The sequence below is a fragment of the Lactuca sativa genome, chromosome 5 (assembly GCF_002870075.4).
Source record: "Lactuca sativa cultivar Salinas chromosome 5, Lsat_Salinas_v11, whole genome shotgun sequence".
Taxonomy (NCBI): domain Eukaryota; kingdom Viridiplantae; phylum Streptophyta; class Magnoliopsida; order Asterales; family Asteraceae; genus Lactuca; species Lactuca sativa.
In genome coordinates this window covers 310,293,888-310,314,971 of record NC_056627.2, presented here as the reverse complement: position 1 = coordinate 310,314,971, position 21,084 = coordinate 310,293,888, and the positions used below count along the sequence as shown (strand labels likewise).

At 34.9% G+C, this 21,084-nt stretch overlaps 1 protein-coding gene across 1 annotated transcript; it reads right to left on the bottom strand.

The window, feature by feature from the left end:
* Positions 1-5,032: 5,032 nt before the first annotated feature.
* On the bottom strand, positions 5,033-12,742 carry LOC111890758 (probable linoleate 9S-lipoxygenase 5). Its single transcript, XM_023886846.3, has 8 exons — positions 12,289-12,742; positions 11,919-12,208; positions 7,097-7,673; positions 6,942-7,027; positions 6,747-6,854; positions 6,355-6,668; positions 6,001-6,264; positions 5,033-5,927 (listed from the first exon to the last, which is right to left on the bottom strand). The coding sequence occupies exons 1-8, from the start codon at positions 12,509-12,511 to the stop codon at positions 5,159-5,161; spliced, it is 2,631 nt and encodes an 876-aa protein (XP_023742614.1). The 5' UTR covers positions 12,512-12,742; the 3' UTR covers positions 5,033-5,158.
* Positions 12,743-21,084: the final 8,342 nt, after the last annotated feature.

Below are 21,084 nucleotides of genomic sequence, written 5' to 3'. Positions count from 1 at the left end.
GTCTAAATGAGGCGGTATTTTTATGTATTCGTAATGCTTTAGAAGCCTGTTATGATTTTTTCTAGCAAAAACCCGATGCTAGAGGAAGAATGAGTTTTAGTAGTATACAAAAGTGTGCGGCTGCGCTTAGGTATTTGGGATACGATATAACATTTGAAGCATCTGATGAATACTTCAAAATATCTGAGAGGACCGCAATTGATTATGTAGATTGGTTTTGCGCATGTGTGTATGAGGTTTTTCATCAAGAATATTTGTGTAAACCAACTCCACGTGATATTGAGAGATTATATTCGGCTCATGAAGAAAGTCATGGATTTTCGGGTATGTTTGGCAGTCTAGATTGTAGGCATGTGGTTTGGGAAAAATGTCCAAATGCATGACGTGGTCAATTCACTCAAGGAGATATAGGTGAACCAAGTATAATCCTAGAAGCTGCCGCATCTTAGAATTTATGGATATGACATTCTTTTTTTGGAGTCGCGGGGTCTAACAACGACATTAATGTTCGTGGACAGTCTCCCATTTTTAACGATCTTCGGACCGACAAAGCACCTAATATGACGTTCACGGTGAACGGACATTCATACAAATACGGTTACTACCTTTGTGATGGGATATACCCGGATTATTCTGCACTTATGAAGGCATATTCGATTCCTCGACGTGAAAAGGCAAAGTTATTCACGAAGAGACAAGAATCAACGAGGATGGATATCAAGAGGGCATTTGAAGTTCTCAAGCAAACATGACATGTAATGAAATATGCTACACGACTTTGGGATAAGGATAGTATTAAACGAATGGTCCTAGCATGTATTATAATGCATACTATGATCATTGAAGATCAAGGTCGAGCGATTTGCAATATATGATCCGAACGACGTCGTCATCCCTCGTGAAGAGTTCGTACCCGGAATGAATGAATTTTTATCACGAGTTGCCGAAATTCATAACAGTGAAACTTGTTTCAATCATCGAGAAGATGTCACGGATCATTTGTACCAACTCAGCATAAATGAAGATTATTTTTTTTTACTTATGTTTGTTTGTTTGTTTTAAATTAGGTTATTTAAGTTAATGTAATGTTTTTTTTATTCTATGTTAATTAAGTAATGTAGTTTGAAGTTGTATTTTTATTTTTAATGTTTTTTTTTTAATTTTTTGTATTTTAATTAATGTAATTTGGTATTTTAAATTAATGAAAGTTAGTATTTAAAAAAAGGGAAAATCACACGCGCTACGAACTTTCTAGGGTTTATCATTTTAGACCATAAACAATTTTTGTGGCCTTATGAGGGAACGAAGTTTTTTTTGTCAGGACGATTACATCCTTTTGGCCAAAGTGAAGGGGTCACCCGGTTATCTTGTTGACACATTGACATTTGTTGACCAATTTTCCTATAAGATTGACATTTGGACCCACATCTCTCTCTCTCCTTGAAAATCAACACACTAAATGCAAAAAGGTGATAACTCTTCTTTCTTTCCCGATCGATTGTGGCATTACACAAAAACATGAAACATTTGTTTCTTCCTGTCACCATGTCCGTCACCACCTTCATCGTCTTTGGGGATTATAAACAAAAGACTTAACTTCCAAAAATTCATCAACTCACATACTCCCACCTTCTCCACCCTTAACGACCACACATCACCACCTCCTGACTACCATTACCACCGCAATTGACCACCGTGTCTCCTCACTCCTGCTACTGTTCGGAGCTAGCCAAACACACTCACATATGCTGCTGATACTGGACCAACTCGTAACCTACTGCCGAAGAAACACATCATCAAGGGTGTTGAACCATCGACTGTGAGCCACCATGAACGACCATCATCACCTTACCTTTTTCTTCCTTTCTATTTATCTTGTGTCGATCACAACAAACCCATTTCAACCCCTGAGTCCATCGACTACTATTACCATTAACTCATCCCTTTCCATCGTGTTCTACTGTCGGAAATCACCACCCGTCACCCATCCCCGACGAGGAAACTCCCCAACCTCTGTCGCTGCTCTGTTGTGCTTTACCGTCTGATAACACCCCTTTCATCCTTTTGTTTTCATCAACATAAGGACAATCAGGAGCAGCGGAACCCAGCTCCTCCTGTCGCTCCGCCACCCGAACAGCTTGTTGCCACCGCTGCTGTTATGAGTTCCGACCACCAAGGCCACCGGTAGTGGGTCTATGGCAGGGGTGATGATGTAGTGATGGTGGGTCCCAATTTTTGTCTATGTGTCCTCTAAACCGACTAAAACAAGTAAAGGGGACTAAAAGTACATGTTGTCACAACTTGGTTCCCTCGTAAAGTTATGAAAAACTTACGTGACTAAAAGGGTCAACCCTAAAAAATTCATAGGCTATATGTCATTTACCTTAAAAAAAGTTATATGATTTTTTATGTATTTTTTATTTATTTTTTGTTTAAATTTAATTAAAAAAAATGAGATGGAGTGATGTGTTTAATAGTAGATATCTCATGATTAGTGTTACAAAATATAATGATAATATGGTACCCACCACTATAAAGATAAGTGGTAGGTATAACCATAAACTAATACTTTACATACAATTGCCGTTAGAAATTCCAACGGCACCCATAAAGCTCAAAAAGTACTTGATCATTAAGAAGAAAATTCTTTTAACATCCCCCAAAGACTATACAAAACGTTTTGTTCACAATTATTATTATTATTATTATTATTATTATTATTATTATTATTATTATTATTGGTTTTGGTTTTGGTTTTGTTTGTATTCTCTAAATAAAATGTTTCACCTACTTGTCTTTGTGTGGTATATCTCTTTTTTTAAACATCACTATTTTATAAAACAAAAATATGATGTTAATCTTTATCCGAACTAAGGCCTTCTTGTATACAAGCAACGAGGCCGGTCGTGGTTGAGTTGGCCATGAACAACGGTCGTACACATCATCCCATTGTTTCATGGTTGGCCGTTTCCGTTATGGTTCATGTTCGGAATAATGAATGCAAACGACGAATAAGATCGCAACCCACTTTGACCAAATGTTTATAGTTGTTCAACGGCTAGTTTATTTAAAAAAAGTTAAACAAAAATTTAACCAATTTATTTATCTATAAATACCACATTTTTACCCCTTATTTCATACATCATTCTTTTCTTTCTTTATACACAAAATACACACTACAACTTCACAATCAAAAACCATAGATCCCAACCAAAATATCCCTCCAAACTATAGAAATCACAAACCCAATACGTTTTTGTGTTAGATACAACCTCTCGCCAATTTCCGACTCTAGAATCACCTCAAGACGATTTTGTCAATTTGCTTCAAACCGGTTCCCCTATCCAACAAACACCACTTTTCAACAATGTCAACCTTTTCCGACCTTCCAACAACACCAAATCCAACAACAATTCCAACAATTCCAACAACTACAATAACTCCAACAACAAACGTCACAACCACAACAACCACCAATTTCACAACCACCATTTTCGCCGAATTTTGTTTTGGAATACAACCTTTACCACCACCTCAACCGAAAAAGAAAAAAATGAAAATAACTGGGCTGACCCACCACCACCTAAGAAAATGTCCCGTGGACAAAAGATGAAGAAGAAAAGTTAGCGGAGGCATGGGTGTCGGCTTCCCAAGACCCAATTGTAGGAGATAGTCAACCTTACGGAAGTTTTTGGGAGAAAGTTCGAGCCATTTTCTACGAGTTAATTGAAAGTGAAACTCGAAATGCCGATCAAACTACGTCGAAATGGCGCGATATTCGACTAAAATGCACCGAATTTGGAGGAATCTACAACAACCTCCTAAACATACGTAAAAGCGGCTCAAACGATTTTGATGTCTTCAAGGTGGCCATGGATCAATTTGAAAAAACAACTCCAACACGCAAAGCTTTTCCGTGTATGAAACTGTGGCTAAAATTGAAAGATACTCCAAAATGGAAAGAGCAAACGGAAGGAACTTCGCAATCTTCCGGTTCAAAGCGTTCGAGAAACCCCGATGAAACTTCTCTTTCATTGCTAGATCTTGAAAACGAGCAACCTCTTCGTCGGCCGTTTGGATGAAATAAAGCAAAAAAAAAAGCGGCTTTAACATATTCAATCTTCCGGTTCAAAGTGTTATGAATCTTTTTGGCGATACATTTGATCAATATGTGCAACTTCAAGAAACGAAGGCCGATGTGATGACTCGGATGGAACAAAAAATGATTGAAGCACAAACATCATTTAAAGAGACACAAACGACGATCCAAACAAAAACCGATATGAAAATCTTGAAAATGAAAGCGGACGACCTCGATGAAGAAGACTTGGAACTTTTTCTCGCAATGAAAGAGTCGGTTCGAGTCCGACGTAGGCGTAGCTGGTAGTTTATTTTATTTATGTTTTGTATTTTTATGTTTTTTTAATGTTTTTTGTTTATTTTTATTTTAAGTAATGTAATTTTTATTTTTAATGTTATTATTATTTTTTTATTTCAATTAATTTAGTTTTTATTTAATGTAATTTGGTATTTTAATTTAATGGAAAACTAGTATTAAAAAATGATTTTATTGTATTTTTGAATTTTAAAAAATAAAAAAAATGAGATAGAATGGTGTGTTAATGATAGGTATTAAGGATGAGCATATGGACCGGGGAACCGGTACCGGAACCGGTTGGGCCGGGACCGGGATCATATTCTTGTAAATTTTTGGAACCGGAAACCGGTAGAATCAGACCCGGTAGAAGCGGCAAAAACCGGTAGAACCGGCAAAAACCGAAACCATTTATTGCTATTTATCAAGGATCGGTTCCAACATTGAAGACACGACAAGAACCGATAGGAACCGGGAACCGGTGGAACTGGAATCGGTAGAACCGGCGGTCCGGTTCGGTTCTTAATTTCGGCCGACTTCTGTTCCCGGTTCGGGCCGATTCCAACCAATTCGGTTCCTTTGCTCATCCCTAATAGGTATCTTATACTAGTCGTGAGAGAATATGATGCTGATGTGGCACAAAGAGACGGTGTAATATGAACAAACCGGAAAGTGCACTTTCTTACTAAAAATTGGGCAAACTTTATTTGTTTTACATATTATGCCTTCAAACGCAAACAATAACAATCTACACCACAAAAACACAAACCAACTTAAATCTTTTCAGATCGATATGCTGTTTGGAATTCCCTTCCCCGTAAGTCCACCCTCATGACTCTTATCCGACGTATTCGGATAAAGCAAAGTATACGCAACCTTCACAGGTCCATTTCTATTCTTCAACCTCTCATCATTGTTCCTTATCATTATCCTCTTTTCAATCTCCTCCAGTTTCTTCCCAAACCTTTCAAACGCCTCTAATGCATCAGTATCCCAAGTCCAATGCGGAGACTCGCTTTGACCAAGATAAATCTCATCAGTCGAATGCCTCGACAGAATCTCTATAAGCGAAACTCCAAGCAATGTTTGAAGCTGGCTCGTAATCGTTTCCAGGAAAGCTTTTTCTGGGTCTGATTCCAACTTTGCGTACTCCGGCGTTCCTTTCTTTGGCATGAACCGGCGGCTGACGGTGGGGCGGTTGGGGAGGTATCCAGCGTAAGGGTATTGACCGAAATTGACTGCCGCATGGAGAGCTGACGCCACCCATATGATGATTGTACAGGTGTCGATAAGCTCTTCACGTGTCTGCATCTTAGGCCACCATGGCTCGTCTTTCTTGTCACCGTGGCCTTCTGTTCTCAACTCCTTCCACCATGACTGGACTTCTGAATCTTCTTTAACGACGTCGTCTGAGGAGTAATATATACAGCAGTATTCTTCAACCCAGGTTTTAATCGCCGACCAAATCTCAAGTCCGTCCACCGCGAAAGGGTAGTCTTCTATCAGCAGTTTTAAGCCGTTGGGTTCGTTTGGATCCTTCACAGCTACACCTCTACATATATAATTCACAAACAATTAAAGCTCGATCACTCGACATAGTAACATTGGCTAATTGTATATTATACCTCTTAAGTAGATCAGCTGGCAGCGCCTGTTCTGGGAAGACCCAGTTCTTATAAATAACAGCAGACATTTCCATGGCGTATTTGGCCGGAAATACAGTCATTTCAAGTACACCTCCGGCGTTGATGAGTATTTGTCGAGCTAACGCGTTTATGTGCATTGTATCACGAAAATGTGGATGAAGAAGTTTGTATATAGGATGAAGAACACTTAACTGTCGATTCGTAGCAATTATAAATGGTTCTATTACTGCATGTGTGTTCAACCTGCACAACCAATTACATCAATCAAAAAAACTAAAAAAACACGATCAAAGAACTGAAGTAGAAATTGTTCACAGATCAAAAGTAAGATACCAGTGGCTAATAAGTTGATGATATCCAGAGTCATTCACGGCGGCGTAAGCCTTAGCCAACTGCCATATAGTGGCTTCAACACCATCGTCGCATGGAGTAAAGATTTCACTAGTGCAACCAAGGCCATGGTTTTCTGAATTTGGATCATTCGGTAAACTTAACTCGATTGCAAGTGGTTTAAGTGTGTCATCGTGTTGCAGCAAGAGGACTGTTCTGGTGGCATATATCTTCGAATTCGTGGTGTTGATTCTTGTCAGATATGGCATCAATGCATCATGATGATCCAAAATGAACAACTTATTTTCTTCTAAAGCCTACACATGGTATCCAAATACGTACATCAGAAAATTAATAAACACAAAACACAAAACTCATCTGGGTTTAATTCGTACCTGTTCTACTGTTAGTCCGTTCATATTTGGTTCGAGATGTTCCTTTGTCATGGAGCTTGTTTGGTCGCCATATTCCTTCGGATCGAGCTTGCTAATTGGTGGGAACTCCTGTTGAGGTAGAAAGTAGAAACATTAAAGGTTAAAAATTCAAATTCGTGGTTTATCGATCCCAAGACTTCGATAAATTGAACTTACTTGAAGTCGCCGGATGACCACCGGATTTACACCGGCGAGCATTTCTCTTCCAAATTCTTCATCTGTTCTCCATGCAGACTTGTCCACTACAAAAAGTCCACTTTTTTAATTATTTCCTCTCAAAGATTACCCTAGCTATAAGATGATTTTCATACCTTTGATAACATCGGGCATTGGGAATGTAAGAGGCTCTTCTCCATCGTTACGTAAGAGTTCTTTCACCAACTCCAAATGAATCCGTTTTCTGATCTTGCTAACAGAACGTTTGGGGAGCTTAAGCCCATCTGTGTAGAGATTGAGTATATCTTTAAAAGAATCAAACTCGTTCGGAGTTTTATCAAACAATGCCTTGATCTCAGGACGAACCACTTGGCCTATAGATTTAGCTGAATAGCCTAAGAAATCTGAGAACTTGACTTCATTAAATCGTTCATCTCGTGGAACGTAAATGTTCAGACTTAGAAGAAACAATCTCTTTTCGGAATTTGGATCAGTTTTGGTTGGCTTTCGACCTGTTCTTCCTCTTCGTGGATATGGATACTCCTGGGATCCACCCAAAACGGGTCGGGTATAATCCGGACCCTTATCAGGAAAACCCAAATCGTTATAGTAAGCGTAGTCATAAACCCTATCCCATTTCTTTAGCATTCCTGAACCAGTTCCTCTGAGGTTGATAAGTTCTTGTTCTCTATATTGCCGTAGTGGTTTCGGTGTGGAACAAGGTAAATAAGCCTAAGAGCATCCAAACAGAGAGTTTAATGAGACACTTGCATTAGATGTAAAACTTAGTTGTCATTGATGACAGTTATTATTAGACTACCACATTCATACCTAGTTCATGATAATACCCAACTTAACTTTTAATTAAAATAATAATTTCTCTTTAATCATAATTGATATATAGCCAACTGAGATAAACAATTCAAGACAATTTTGGCCCTTCATATCAACCGGGTTGGTTGCCATTTGTTATTTTAATTGATTTTTTTTGTCTTTCAGTGAACAATAGTTGCAAAAGACTATCATAGGAGTAGTCTTATAGAATGTCACATTGACATTACGTGGTTATTTAAAGTTCAATGATAATTATTCAATCGAGAAATAAATGTTTTTTAATACTTAAATAAATATTTAAATATGTTCCAATGAACTTTGTAAAGTTAATATATTATAAGAAAAATTAATAGAATTGTATGTAATATACAATGCTGATGTGAGAATCAATTAACTCAAACACTCTTTCATGAATTCAATTTAATGAGAGAAAAAAATTGATGGAAATGATAAAAAAATAAGTAAATTGGTTTTTCCGAGTTTTATTAAAAGAAAGAAGTTTGGGGAAATGAAAAAATCATTTTCCCTCTTAACATTTTTTCCGATTTGAAAAGATTTGAAAAAAAAAACAAAATGATTATTTTTTCTTCCACTTCTTTCCAACTCCGGAACACAAAAACAAAAACTTTCTTTTTTTTTCTTTGCTTAAACTCGGAAAATAGGAGGAGGTCTCTCTCTCTCTCTCTCTCTCTCTCTATATATATATATATATATATATATATATATATATATATATATATATATATATATATATATATATATATATATATATATATATATATATATATATATATATAACATCTAAAGATAAAAAATATGTAGTATAATAATCGTTCATTGAATTGCACGTTGTTTTGTAGAAAACATTTTTAATTGGGCCAATTTGTGTCAAATACAAGATGATCATAAATACAAGGAGATAATTTTTTTAAACGTGAATGGGACCATTTGTCTCAAAAACATTTGAATCGCACGTTGGTTTATATAAAACATTTTATAGATCAACATAAAATTTGTTATATTGAAATTTAAATCCTATTCTTGTATAAAGTCCCGAATACTTTTTAATATTGAATATTTCTTTATAGATGAAAATCAAACTTATATATTATTTGTACCGAAGTCATAACTTTATCGAAACAAAATTTTACACCTGTATTTTTACATATTCTTAGTAAGACATTAATAAAATATTGAAAAAAAAATACATAAAGAAAAAAATAGACAACGTACTTCCATAAATTAATCGATGAAGTTCCTTGATTTTTCTTTTTCACGTGATTAATATCTTGACCTGTTCTTGGATCGACTTTTGATCTAAAGAAAATAATTTTGATCTAAAGAAAATAAAAGACACCGACTTTTGATCAAAAGAAAAGAAAAGACACCGACTTTTGATCCAAAGAAAAAACAAAGACTTATATCAGTCTATCTATAAAATGTTAAATCTGTTGTGCTCCTAAAACAACATATTTTAAATAAAATAAAATAAAATAAAGTTTATATATAAATGTTTAATCATTAGAAAGGTGGAAGAACATCGTTGGTAAACTAGTAAAAGTACATTATATATTTGTATCTTGTCGATAAAATCTAATATTTAGTTTGAAACTTACTAAAAATATATTTTTTTTTTATTGAACAAGTATGTGTCACTTAATAGGTTCTGCGAACAAAAAGAAAAGAAATATATAGACTTGCAAGATAAAACAAAGTTTATGTATCAAAATTCAATGCAAGGACCTTACTTCTAATTATAAAATTAAATAATTTTTTAAATAAATATTCGTCATGTGATGCATGAAGCATGATGCACATTAAGGTGGAAGCCACATTCTTAAAAGTAAGAAAATCTCTTATCCTATTGTTTTGGACCTATACATAATTAATTAAACATAAAATCATTAAAAAAAAAGCTCATGATAACATAAAATAGTTGTTTGATACTTTGATTTATTCAAATCATACCTTTTGAATATAAAAATAAGAGCAGACTGGAGAAGTGAATCTTATTGGATAGGAGAGTAGTATAATATTAAGATGTATGAATTGTATATTTTAGATCTACACATCACATTCTGACCTATTTACTTTCTAAGTATACAAGAATTGTCGTACGTAACAACCTATCATGGGAATAACTTAATTGTCCAATATATAAAATAAAAGAAAGGACAAGTTTAAACAGTAAATTTATGCTCGTTTCATATATAAAACGAAATAAAATTTGATTTTCTCAGGTTAGGAAATTATATAATTAAGTTAATTTCGGTTGATTGAGTCAATTTCGGATATTAATGATTCGGAGTTTGAGTTAAGCAAACTCTACAAAATCAACAACTATAAACAACTTCTTATTTGACCATAAAATTTTAATTATCAAGATTAACTTGATATAAATATATTATAAGTCACACAAATCAAAATTAAACTATTTATTAAAATATTCAACATCTTTGAAACAAAAGTTAAATGATAAAGAAATACTATCTTTGTCGTATATTTATTGTCCAATTTTAATTTTTGGAGTATTTATTTTATAACCTTGATTTTAAATATTTTTGTTTTTGATATATAATATTTGATGTAAAATATATTAATAGATTGCATTATAAATGTCTTTTTATTTTTATATGTTTCATCAGATAATATATACTATAAATAAAAATATTTGAGGCCAAATTTGAAAAAATAAAAATTTTAAAAGTAAAAAATGAACAATAAATATAAAATAGATGCAATATTATATTCCGTTACTATTATTGTAAATTAAAATTAGAATATTTTATAATATGAAATGATAGAAAGAGACAAAGAAAAAGCCAAATACTCCTATTTAATATACATATGTAAAGTATAAAATACATTAATGTAGGTGTTATTATATACTAGTTGTAAGACTCATGTATTATACGATCTAATTTAAAAAGAAAAAAGTTAAATATAAAGGTTAAAATATTTAAGAACTTTGAATATATATGAAAATAAGAAAAATAATAAATTATTATTATGGAAATATTTTTTATCTTTTAAATTTAAACAAATAATTTAAATAGAGAAAAAAAACTAATGAGCTTTAATTTTAAAATTTTGAAATTAAAATGTAAGTTTTTTTTAATGAAATTAATATCCATTTATTAATACATTTATTGCAATTATTACATTAAAATATCATATGAAATTTAATAAAATAGAAAAAATAATAAAATAACATGTGAAAAAAAAAATTAAATCAAAATAATCATAAAATAAGATTTGACAAATTGAATGAGAGTAAATATAAAAAAAAAACATTCATTTATAGAAAAGATACCCTCCCAACTCACATAAATCTTCTCATAATAAAAGATGAGAAATTAAATTACCTCCTACCTTTTATGCTTACAATTATTCCTACCCATTAAAATTATGAGAAATCACCATTCAATTTAATTGTAATTGATATATTCCTAATATAGCCTTAATGTGTTAGTTAAAAAATATAGAATAATGACATTTGTCATAATTTTATTGGATAGAAACATTTGTAGGCATAAAAAGTAGAAAACAATTTAATTTCTCATAAAAATACACAAACACTATTTGGCTAACATTAAATTGATACACACCACAAATGGAAAGATATGTATAAAATTCCCCATTAATTTTGATATCTTAGCTTAATTAAAGTTTGGATTTGGGAATATCAACCTGGGTGTGCTACAGAAATGAAAATCTGACAGGACAAGAAAGCATCAAATACTTGTGATGTCACTTTATTTATAAGAAAAAAAAGTTAGGTGGCCCCATTGACCCACTAAAACATCTACAACAAATCACAAATGTATACTCTCCTTCTTTATAAAATACAAGAAACCCTCCCTTAATTATTGACCTTCAAAACGTGAATAACGACAGGCATCATTGACTACAAAACTTTTAATTGTTCAATCCGTATTTTAATTTATATAATACAGTTGTTTATTATTTTAATTTATATAATATAGTTGTTTATTTTCATAATATTTAATAAACAAATATATAAAATACATATGGTTGTATAAATTAGTCTGCATTTAATTTATTCATTTCATGACAGTTACATTTATAGTCGTTTCTATGTTCATTCTAACAAAAGAATGCAGTAAAAAAAAGGGTACTTACCTTGTTAGCAAAGAAGACGCGGTTGTACTTATAACGATGCGCAGGGTACACCCACGAGTTGCAGACGAAGTGGACTGTTCCATGATCAGGAACATGTTCTAAGGTCAGAGTTTTGAGGTAAAACTGACTATGGTGTTGGTTCTTTATCACGAAAGCACCAGGAACTCCCATGGATTCATTCCATTCAAATGTCACCGAGAAAGAAGCTTCACCGGCGGACATCGGCGTCACTTTTGTGATCCAATCTTCAAGAACCGCTGCTTTTCCGATCTCCCCATTCGATCCATTCCCTAAAACAATATCAACATTAAGAATATGAACATAGTTTATGTACGATTGTCGGAAAACATAGTGATGGAGATGAACTGACATGAGTCCTCAAAGTAATCCTTGCTGATAAGTTTGATCGAGATACGTTTGCCGAAGAGTTCATAAACCCTGTCAAGAAACGATGCACCGAAATCATTGAGATCGAGAACGTTTTTCTTCATTAACACAACTGTTCCTTTGATCTTCTTCTTCATCTGCTCCATTTCGTGGGAACTGCTTTTGGTGGAGCTGTTTCCACATAACATCAAGTTCCTTACCCCCATAACTTGTTCTCTCCGGCGGATATCGGGAAGAGAGACCGAATGTTATCGGGCCAAGTGTTGTTGGTTGTGCACTTGTATCGGAATATTTATTAACAGCTGTGGTAGTCTCTAGGTGGTGGGAATGTTTTCTATTCCAGATTCTTGACTTGCAAAGACTTTTTGTATACACACTATTTTCTCTTTTCTGTAACAACCAGGAATCAAGATGTGTGTGTGTGAAAGGATAATGAAATAGTTGTTATTTAATGTAATTTATAGGAGGTTACCAACCCACGTCTCAAGTAATGTTTTCTTTGTGTCTTTTTTGCCTTTTTTTTTTTTTTTTGTTTACTTTGCTCTTTAATTCCATTGACAAGAATTGTTTATCATTGATATCCTCAAGTTAAGATGGTAATCTTTAGGTTTAGACATAGAACTTTATTTATTGATTGTTACATTCTTACCACTAGGTAAGAATTACCAAAGGGTCAATGGTCTAGCCGTATGGAGTGACCATCTCATATGATAGGTCTAGGGTTCAAGTTTCGGTGGAGACATATGTGGTTATTTAGGAGGAGATTAGTTGCTTTGTCGTTTAAAAAAAAAACTAGACAAGAATTAATTGTTTAGACTTTCGTGCTAATTAAGGGCATTTGAAATCTATAAATGTAAAGTTGAGTCCAATTAGAATTGTATTTTAGTATTGAGAGTTTGTTGTTATTAAGGAAACTATATTGCAATAAATAATATTAATAGCAGAATAGATCGAATTTGACAACCAACTGTATCAAATAATGTTTAAAAATGTATCGTAATATCTAAACTTATAAAATGTAACCAAATCCATTGATATTTAGATATAATTGTATTAGTTATAACCCTTAAAACCACGGATGAAAAACAGATAAAAAAGAAAAATAATATTGATAATAGAAAAATCAAAAATTTATAAAATTTTATCCTTATTTTTCCATAAACATACCTGTTTAAATTGCATAATTTTTTTTAAATTAAAGATGATACCCACGATTAAAGTTCGTAGCAAAACATAATACAAAACAAACTTAAACAATGAAACAGTTAACAAATGAATTAGAAAATATAAATAAGACACTATAGACAACTTGTTGAGTCTTATAATGTGTAAAACATAAAATATACATTACAATTATATATATATATATATATATATATATATATATATATATATATATATATATATATATATATATATATATATATATATTCAACAAACATTATTTATTATAGATATATTTTGATATCCAAGAAACATTCACCATATTTTAATATTAGTGATCATATATTAAACATAATCAATTTAATAACCAATAAAATTTTAAATTTTAATAAAAGAATGACAAAAGGATATGTATTAGATATATCATAACCCTAGAACAAATTAAATATAAGATGCCATCGGGAGAAAACAAAAAGAGAAATGAAAGTGACATAAGTTCGTGCAAACTATCGATCGTGAATACCTTCAAAACAATATGCTATTGTCAACCTATCACAGTTACATACTTATGTTATGATATATGTTTATAGGCTGACATGATATGTTATATGTGATAGTGGTAGTGGGAGGGGAATAGTCCCCAAGTTCGGTTGTTAGGACCGATGGGTAGTTCTGACCTACCCTTCGGTTCTAACAACCGAACTCTACTACTATCACATATAACATATCAGGCCAACATATAACATATCGGGTAGTAGCCAACCTAGATGATATCACAAAGACAAGCATCTAACATACAACTCCTACTGGTGGGTCGGCATTGTGGCCGTAGACCCACCGCTACTGGAAGGTAACTCATCTCGTACGAGTGGCTGCTGATAATTTGTGCGGGAAATCTCTGTTTGTTGCTGCTCCAGAAATCCTCCAGCTATAATTCCCACAAAACACTCAATCAGAATTTGATATCTACTCTTAGGGTAAAAAGACTATTTTACCCCTGACCAAGTCCAAGTCAAAGTCAAAGTCAACTTCCGGTTGACCCGACTCGCTGAGTTGGGCCGCCAACTCGTCGAGTCTCTATCCTTTCATCTGTCCTTCTTCACGCCTCTACTCGTCGAGTTGGGCATCGACTCGACGAGTTCTCCTTCTAAAACAACCCCGAATGAACCTTCATCCGGCTCGCCGAGTTGTATGAACAACTCGTCGAGTTCATCTCCATCCTATGAAAAAGTCTTGTCCTCGACTCGCCGAGTTGTTTGAACAACTCGTTGAGTTCATCTTCAAGAGTTGGGAGATTACCTTGGACTCACCGAGTCGGCTCATGCACTCGCTGAGTCCTATGAACTCCAGGACTATGGCTTATCTTAATACGTTTGGTTACTCCCTTGGACCCTCTAAAACCTTTCTGACACTCAACTGGTCTCTTTGAATCATAACAAAAAAGGGCAGCCTAACCTCGGACTCGCCGAGTACCAAGAACGACTCGCCGAGTCGATACTGTCCAAGTCTATTTCTTCGATTTCTGGTGTACAACTCTTGTCCAAATGATAGATCTAGATCCCTAAACTTGATCTAGCACATAAAGTTACGAACTTTACATGCATGCATGGGACTTTGAGCCTAAAAGGCTCTAAAATAGACTCTTAAGTTGCATGGGGCTTCCATGGGTGCAAAAGTAGCCCTTTTCTGCCTTGTAACTCTTTCATGGACCTAGATCCGACGCCTCAGCCCCCAACCATGCTTGCAATCATGGTTGGTTACCAAGAATGACTTATAAAAGCCCTAAATCTCCCCAAAAAAGGATCTAGCAAATGAACAAGCAAGGTATCGACTTTATATCTTCTAGGAGCTGCAAATGATGCACAGACTTGAACTCCCTTGGTCTTCTCTTGATTCCTCTAGGCTATTCCTTCTTCTTTGAGTTCAAAATCACCAAAAAGCACCACAAATGCCTTAGCTCTTTACACAAACGGTTAGGGTTTGCTATGGGGGTATTATGGAAGCAATAGGGACGAAGTGTGGCTGGATGAGGTGCTTAAATAGGGTGTAAACCCTTAGATTAGGCTTTTGTCCAGTCAGAGTCTACTCGTCGAGTCTGGGAGCCGACTCGACGAGTCCATCATTTAAATCACATATTAAATCCGCTTCTAATCGACGAGTTGGGCCTTCAACTCGCCGAGTCCCAGGCCAAAAATGAAAATTTCTTAAATAAAATACATACCAGGAACCAGGTGCTACAGAGACAATGCCCAATCAGGATTCCAAGTGGATCCTGATGTCGATAAAACTCCTAAGGTCTTAAGGAGAACGCATTTGCACGTTTTTACTCCTGAGGAGCTGCACTCCATATATCTTTCATTAACAAATACACTACAATCACCTCATGCAGTGCAGGGTCTTTTTTCAACGACCCCAGTTGGAATAGGGCCGCGGCCAAACTTGGTTATAGACCAAGGAGACCGAGGAATCCCTAGAAATTCTTCGTCGTCGACATTACGACCAAGCGACATAGGCATGGTGAGCACCAATGTGCAGGGATCCATGAACCCGGGGGACACCCCTGTGGTGACTGAACAATTTTGGATTGCAGATGATAGTTGGACCAAGTACCAGCCCTCCACAGAATCAGAAAAGAAAAGATTTGTTGCTTTCAAAAAGGTGTTAAGAACATGATAAGATGAGCAATCTGATATTTTACTAGAAAGAAAGAGTTATAATATGAGAATGAAGAACACTTGGTGGTAGGGTTGTTCACTATTTGGATAAAACCGAATTGTCCAATTGGACAATTTGGATTGGACTATTTGGTTCGGATATTCGGATTTTGGATTCGTTTACAACAAAACCGAACTATTACTTTGGATTTCAGATTGGTTTTGGTTTATAAAATAAGAACCGAATAGTCCAAAAAAACCGAATTTTTATATATATATATATATATATATATATATATATATATATATATATATAGTTATTTATTAATTTTGTAATTTATTCTTTAAAATAGGTTCAAAATGTTTTACCCGATAGAAAAACATCAATACATATTTTCTCTCAAAAGTATCATATCTATAAAAAATTTAACTATAATATACCTTCTTAGTAGTTGTTTACAAATTTCAAATCACAACAAAATAATTTGTTTTCAATTCTCGTATAAAATTGAGTAATATTATAATTATATGTCGTTTTAAAATGTTTCGAATTTTGAAAACCGAATTATAAAAATTGATCCAACCGAATTTTAATTGGATCGGATTTGAATTTAGTTTGACTATTCGGATCCATGTTTTGAAAATCAAAATCAATTTGGATTCACTTAATTGGATCGGGTCAAACCGATCCATCCAAACGAACAACCCTACTTGGTGGGAGAGAACCCACCGTACTCTCTCTAACTAGAGGACTACATTTTTGGTGCACCGTACTCTCGACGTATACTTTACTTGTTAAATACTGTTGCTTCGCTTATACTTATTTTATACTCCTACTCTGTAACGCTTTCACTTATACCTGAAGTCACTTATACCTGATGACACTTATACTTATTCACACTCATACTTAGTGATACGATTCTACTTCGCTTATACTTGGGATCGACTCTACTTCACTTATACGCGATACGCTCTTACTTCACTTGTTGTCATCTCCACTTCGCGAATACGCTTATACTTATTCGACAGCTATACTTCACTTGCGACCGCTCCTACTTCACTTATTAGACACTCCTACTTCACAAGAATCACTTCTACTTGATACACACTCAGTCATAGTTAGATGTATGTATGTGCTTGTATAGATGCATATAGATAATGATTGAAGGACTCAGGAAGGTTTGTCCGCCCTATTTCCTTTTCTTCGTTGAGATGTGGTCTGGTGGGAACGGATGTCCATCCGAAGGTCATTTGATTCATTAGTTATATATTATGTACACGAGCATAGACATACGAGTTTTCTTCAGTCAATTCAGTTAAGAGTCTCTACCTCTAGGTCAACACTTATGGTGGTTGTCGAGGCCAACACAAATAATAACCCTAAATATTACACACTAAAATAGTGTATAGTGGTAAAGGGATCGAATCCACGGAGATTGGTTCAATTTATAACTCTATGAAAAATCTCTTTGTAAAAGTACTTGTAAAATGACAATAAAAATAAAATGGGGGGGTTTTGGTGTTTTGAAATACTTGAAACAAACTAGAATCAACTATGATTTAAATAGACAAATGCAACAAAAATAAGAGTTTGATGTAAAACCAATGAGGGAGAGATGGTTGACTTAAAGTTTCCTCACTTTGACTTTTGATGAACATATCATTAGAATCCAATGGTGCAATACTTTTATTTAAATCCTTAATTTGGCTATAGTAATCCAAGGAGCTTGAGATTACCTAGACTTTTCTTAATTGTTGAAATGGCTAGAGAAGCTCATAACAATTTTCTTAGTCAAAGTCACTAATTCCAAATAGCATGTAATTAGTGAAAGTCAACTAGCATTAAGAACCAAAAAGTCACCAAATCCAAGAGGGGTCAAATGCTTTCACCACCATGTTGGAGGAAATGTTTTTATGATTGTGTGAAGCAAAAACAACACAAAAATCATTTGTTGCTTGCTAATTTGAGGATCCTTTACTTAATCAAGAAATTAGCCAACTAATCACCACAAACACATTTAAACTCATGAACTAAAACATACAAGTAGTGATAAGATGTTAAAACACAAAACATTCCCATAAAGATTTAAGAACATGTTCATGGATTCTTCAACATTCAACAAAAGTTCAAAGGATTAACCAAAAGTCAACCAAGATTAGTTTAGCCAAGCATGGCTAAACTCAAAGAAACAAAGTTAGAGAAAATTGTACCAAACATTAAGCAAGAATCAAGAGGTAAAAATATGATGTTCTTCAAGTGTTCTTGGCCTTCAAAAGTCTTCAAAACTCCAGAGAGAATCTCCAAAAATCGGATGTCCAAGAGTCTCCAAAAGATGGGCACCAACCTTCCTCAAATAGCCTTCCAAATGGATTTCCGAAATTACCCCTGCAGAGCCTTGCGCGACCCGCGTGCTGTTGCGCGGGTGGGTTGCGCGGGTGGTCCCTGGATGTAACATCTTTGAGGTTTTGGGCCTCCATAGCTTAGCCCACTTAGCCCAGATCGAATCCAATCACCTCCTAGCCCATTTTCTTCAAGTTTTTCTTCATTTTAAGCCCAATTTGACATCTCCAAATCCTCCAAAGCTCGTGCACTCTCCCGATTAACAATCTATGCAAGCTTGAATAAACTCCCGCATCTTGCAAATTTAAAGTCTATTTCTCTCCAAGCCTTCAAATAACCATCAAGCTCGCTCCATGCATCATCTCCACAATCACCAAGCCTAACATCATTTTTGTCTACCAAATCTCATCGCTTCCCATACGTCCCGAACACTCCAGCTCCGCTAGACCCGAAAACCTGCAATTATGCTCACAAGATTCGAAAGTACCCGAAATAGTTATAAAATAACAAAAGGGAAAATATGCATGAAAATTATCTAAATTATGAATGAAATATGCTAAAATAAACTATAAAAAGAAGTAAACAAAACTAACTATCAAATCACCCCAAGCTTAAACCTTACTTGTCCTCAAGTAAGACAAGACTAAAATGAACTTGGGATGAACTATCCTAAGAAAAATAAAAAGAATGAATAGAACCGCGGAACCTGATCACCGTTAGTCAACATGGTCAAAATTGATCTTGCTATTACCTCACGAACTTTTTCATCCGATGACAATGGTACCATAAACCACAGCCAGGACAACTCCTTTAGGTGAGTAAGGAGGGATGAGCAGTCGCAGCCTCAATGGAACATGCATACAATGAAGAATATCTGTAGTAGGGAGAAAGCAGCTGGATGGGCTCGGGTGGAGCTCTTCTTTAAATGTACACTCTGATCTCACGTTTGCCGGTTTCTCTCATGTATAACTAGGTTTATTCGCTCGGGCACCGTTGTAGGAATCGGCTCACTTGGTGTTGGCCCAAACCTCCCGTAGTATCCGACTCGACAGTCGCCCTAACATCACCAATTTATGAGAAAGAAAAAAAAAATAACAACTCGATCTATATACAATAAAACAGATCTATACAAATGAATATCAAACGTCGAGTGACCAAGATGTTGGGAAATTTGTTCAATAATTGAACCGGCCACCTATCTAAGATAGTTGCAATTGAAAATTTGCATGCTTCATTTTGTTTTTGTTTGTTTGTTTTTTTTTTTTTTTTTTTTTTTTTTGTTAATAAAACCCTTTGACTCAAAATTTGGTTCCCAAAGGTGTGTAGGTGGAACCGAAAGGGTAATGATATAATCCGAATGGCCTAAGTGTGAAAATGACCATGTGTGGAGCATAAAGATGTAATGTAAGCTCCTTTTCAAACTTGTGGTTTTTCAAAGATAATGAAAATGTCCAAATGTGGACTAAAAGACTCTCTAAATTCTAAGAAAACCGCAAAAAGATATGGTGATGTAAAGAGACCGGATATGGATTCTACTCGGGGACAAGCACTAGTGCTTCATCCTAACGGTTCAAACATGATCAAGTGTGATCCTCTCGGCGGTAGTGACCGCAAGGCTAAGACATCCATTGCTATAGTATATCCTACAGTCATTAGTATTGTATGCATAATTCTTCATGAAAACTACCTGTCCATGATCACTTACCCCTTTAAGCTACCAGCATCTGATCCCAAGTATGAGATCCCAAACTGCAGCTAATGGTCCCCGTTCGATGGGTGAGATAACAACAAGATCCTGGACCAATAATGATACAATAACTGTGAACCTATTCCATGGCATCCAGGGGGTGAGAATAAACGGACAACAAAAATGCATGAATGTTAATGCCTAAGCTAAATGTTATGCAAAAATATAAAAGGTGAAAAAGAAGAAAATAAAATCTTTTTGGAATTTTAAATAAATAAAAAAAATGAATGAAAATTAGCTTAAAACTAAAATGTTATGCAACCTAGTTAAAATGCATGAAAAAAAAAATATAGAAATAAAATAAAAGATAAGGGATATGCCCCACCCCAAGCTTAAGAACAAGCATTGTCCTCAATGCTTAAGGAAAGGGCGGAAAGGACCTAAATCGGAGGATTGGATGACGGGAGATGTTTGTGGCGGTGGTTTCGTGAAATTACGACCGGTAGAATTCCGACAATCTTGAATTTTCCGGCGAGGTGGTTGCTGGAAGGTTATATAAGAGGAATGGAGTGGGAGGTCAAGATGATTAAATGAAGAAGAAGGGAAGCTGAACATTTTAATCTATGGGTCAAAAAGGGTCAATTTCGGTCAATGTTGGTCAAGAAAAGTCAAAAGGTCAACTCATTAAAACCTTTGGTCAACACCTGGTCAAATAATAGCCAAAAATAGCCCAAATCGCCCAGCACAGTGCGCGGGTCGCGCAGAGTAGCACGCGGGTCGCGCAGACCTTGCAGTTAAGTCTTGGGCCAATGTCGCTTCATCACACCTGGCCGCGCAACCCACCCGCGCAACAGCACGCGGGTCGCGCAACCTCTTGATCCTGATCTTCATTTTTGCTTCATTTTTCTTCGTTTTTCATCCGTTCTTGCTTCG

Excerpts from the sequence above, each read along its gene's own strand:
- LOC111890758 (XM_023886846.3), bottom strand. The coding sequence starts at position 12,511 with ATGGGGGTAAGGAACTTGATGTTATGTGGAAACAGCTCCACCAAAAGC. Across the intron at positions 6,855-6,941 it reads TGGTCATCCGGCGACTTCAA|GAGTTCCCACCAATTAGCAA; the intron begins GTAAGTTCAATT and ends CTACCTCAACAG. Across the intron at positions 5,928-6,000 it reads CCAGCTGATCTACTTAAGAG|AGGTGTAGCTGTGAAGGATC; the intron begins GTATAATATACA and ends TTATATATGTAG.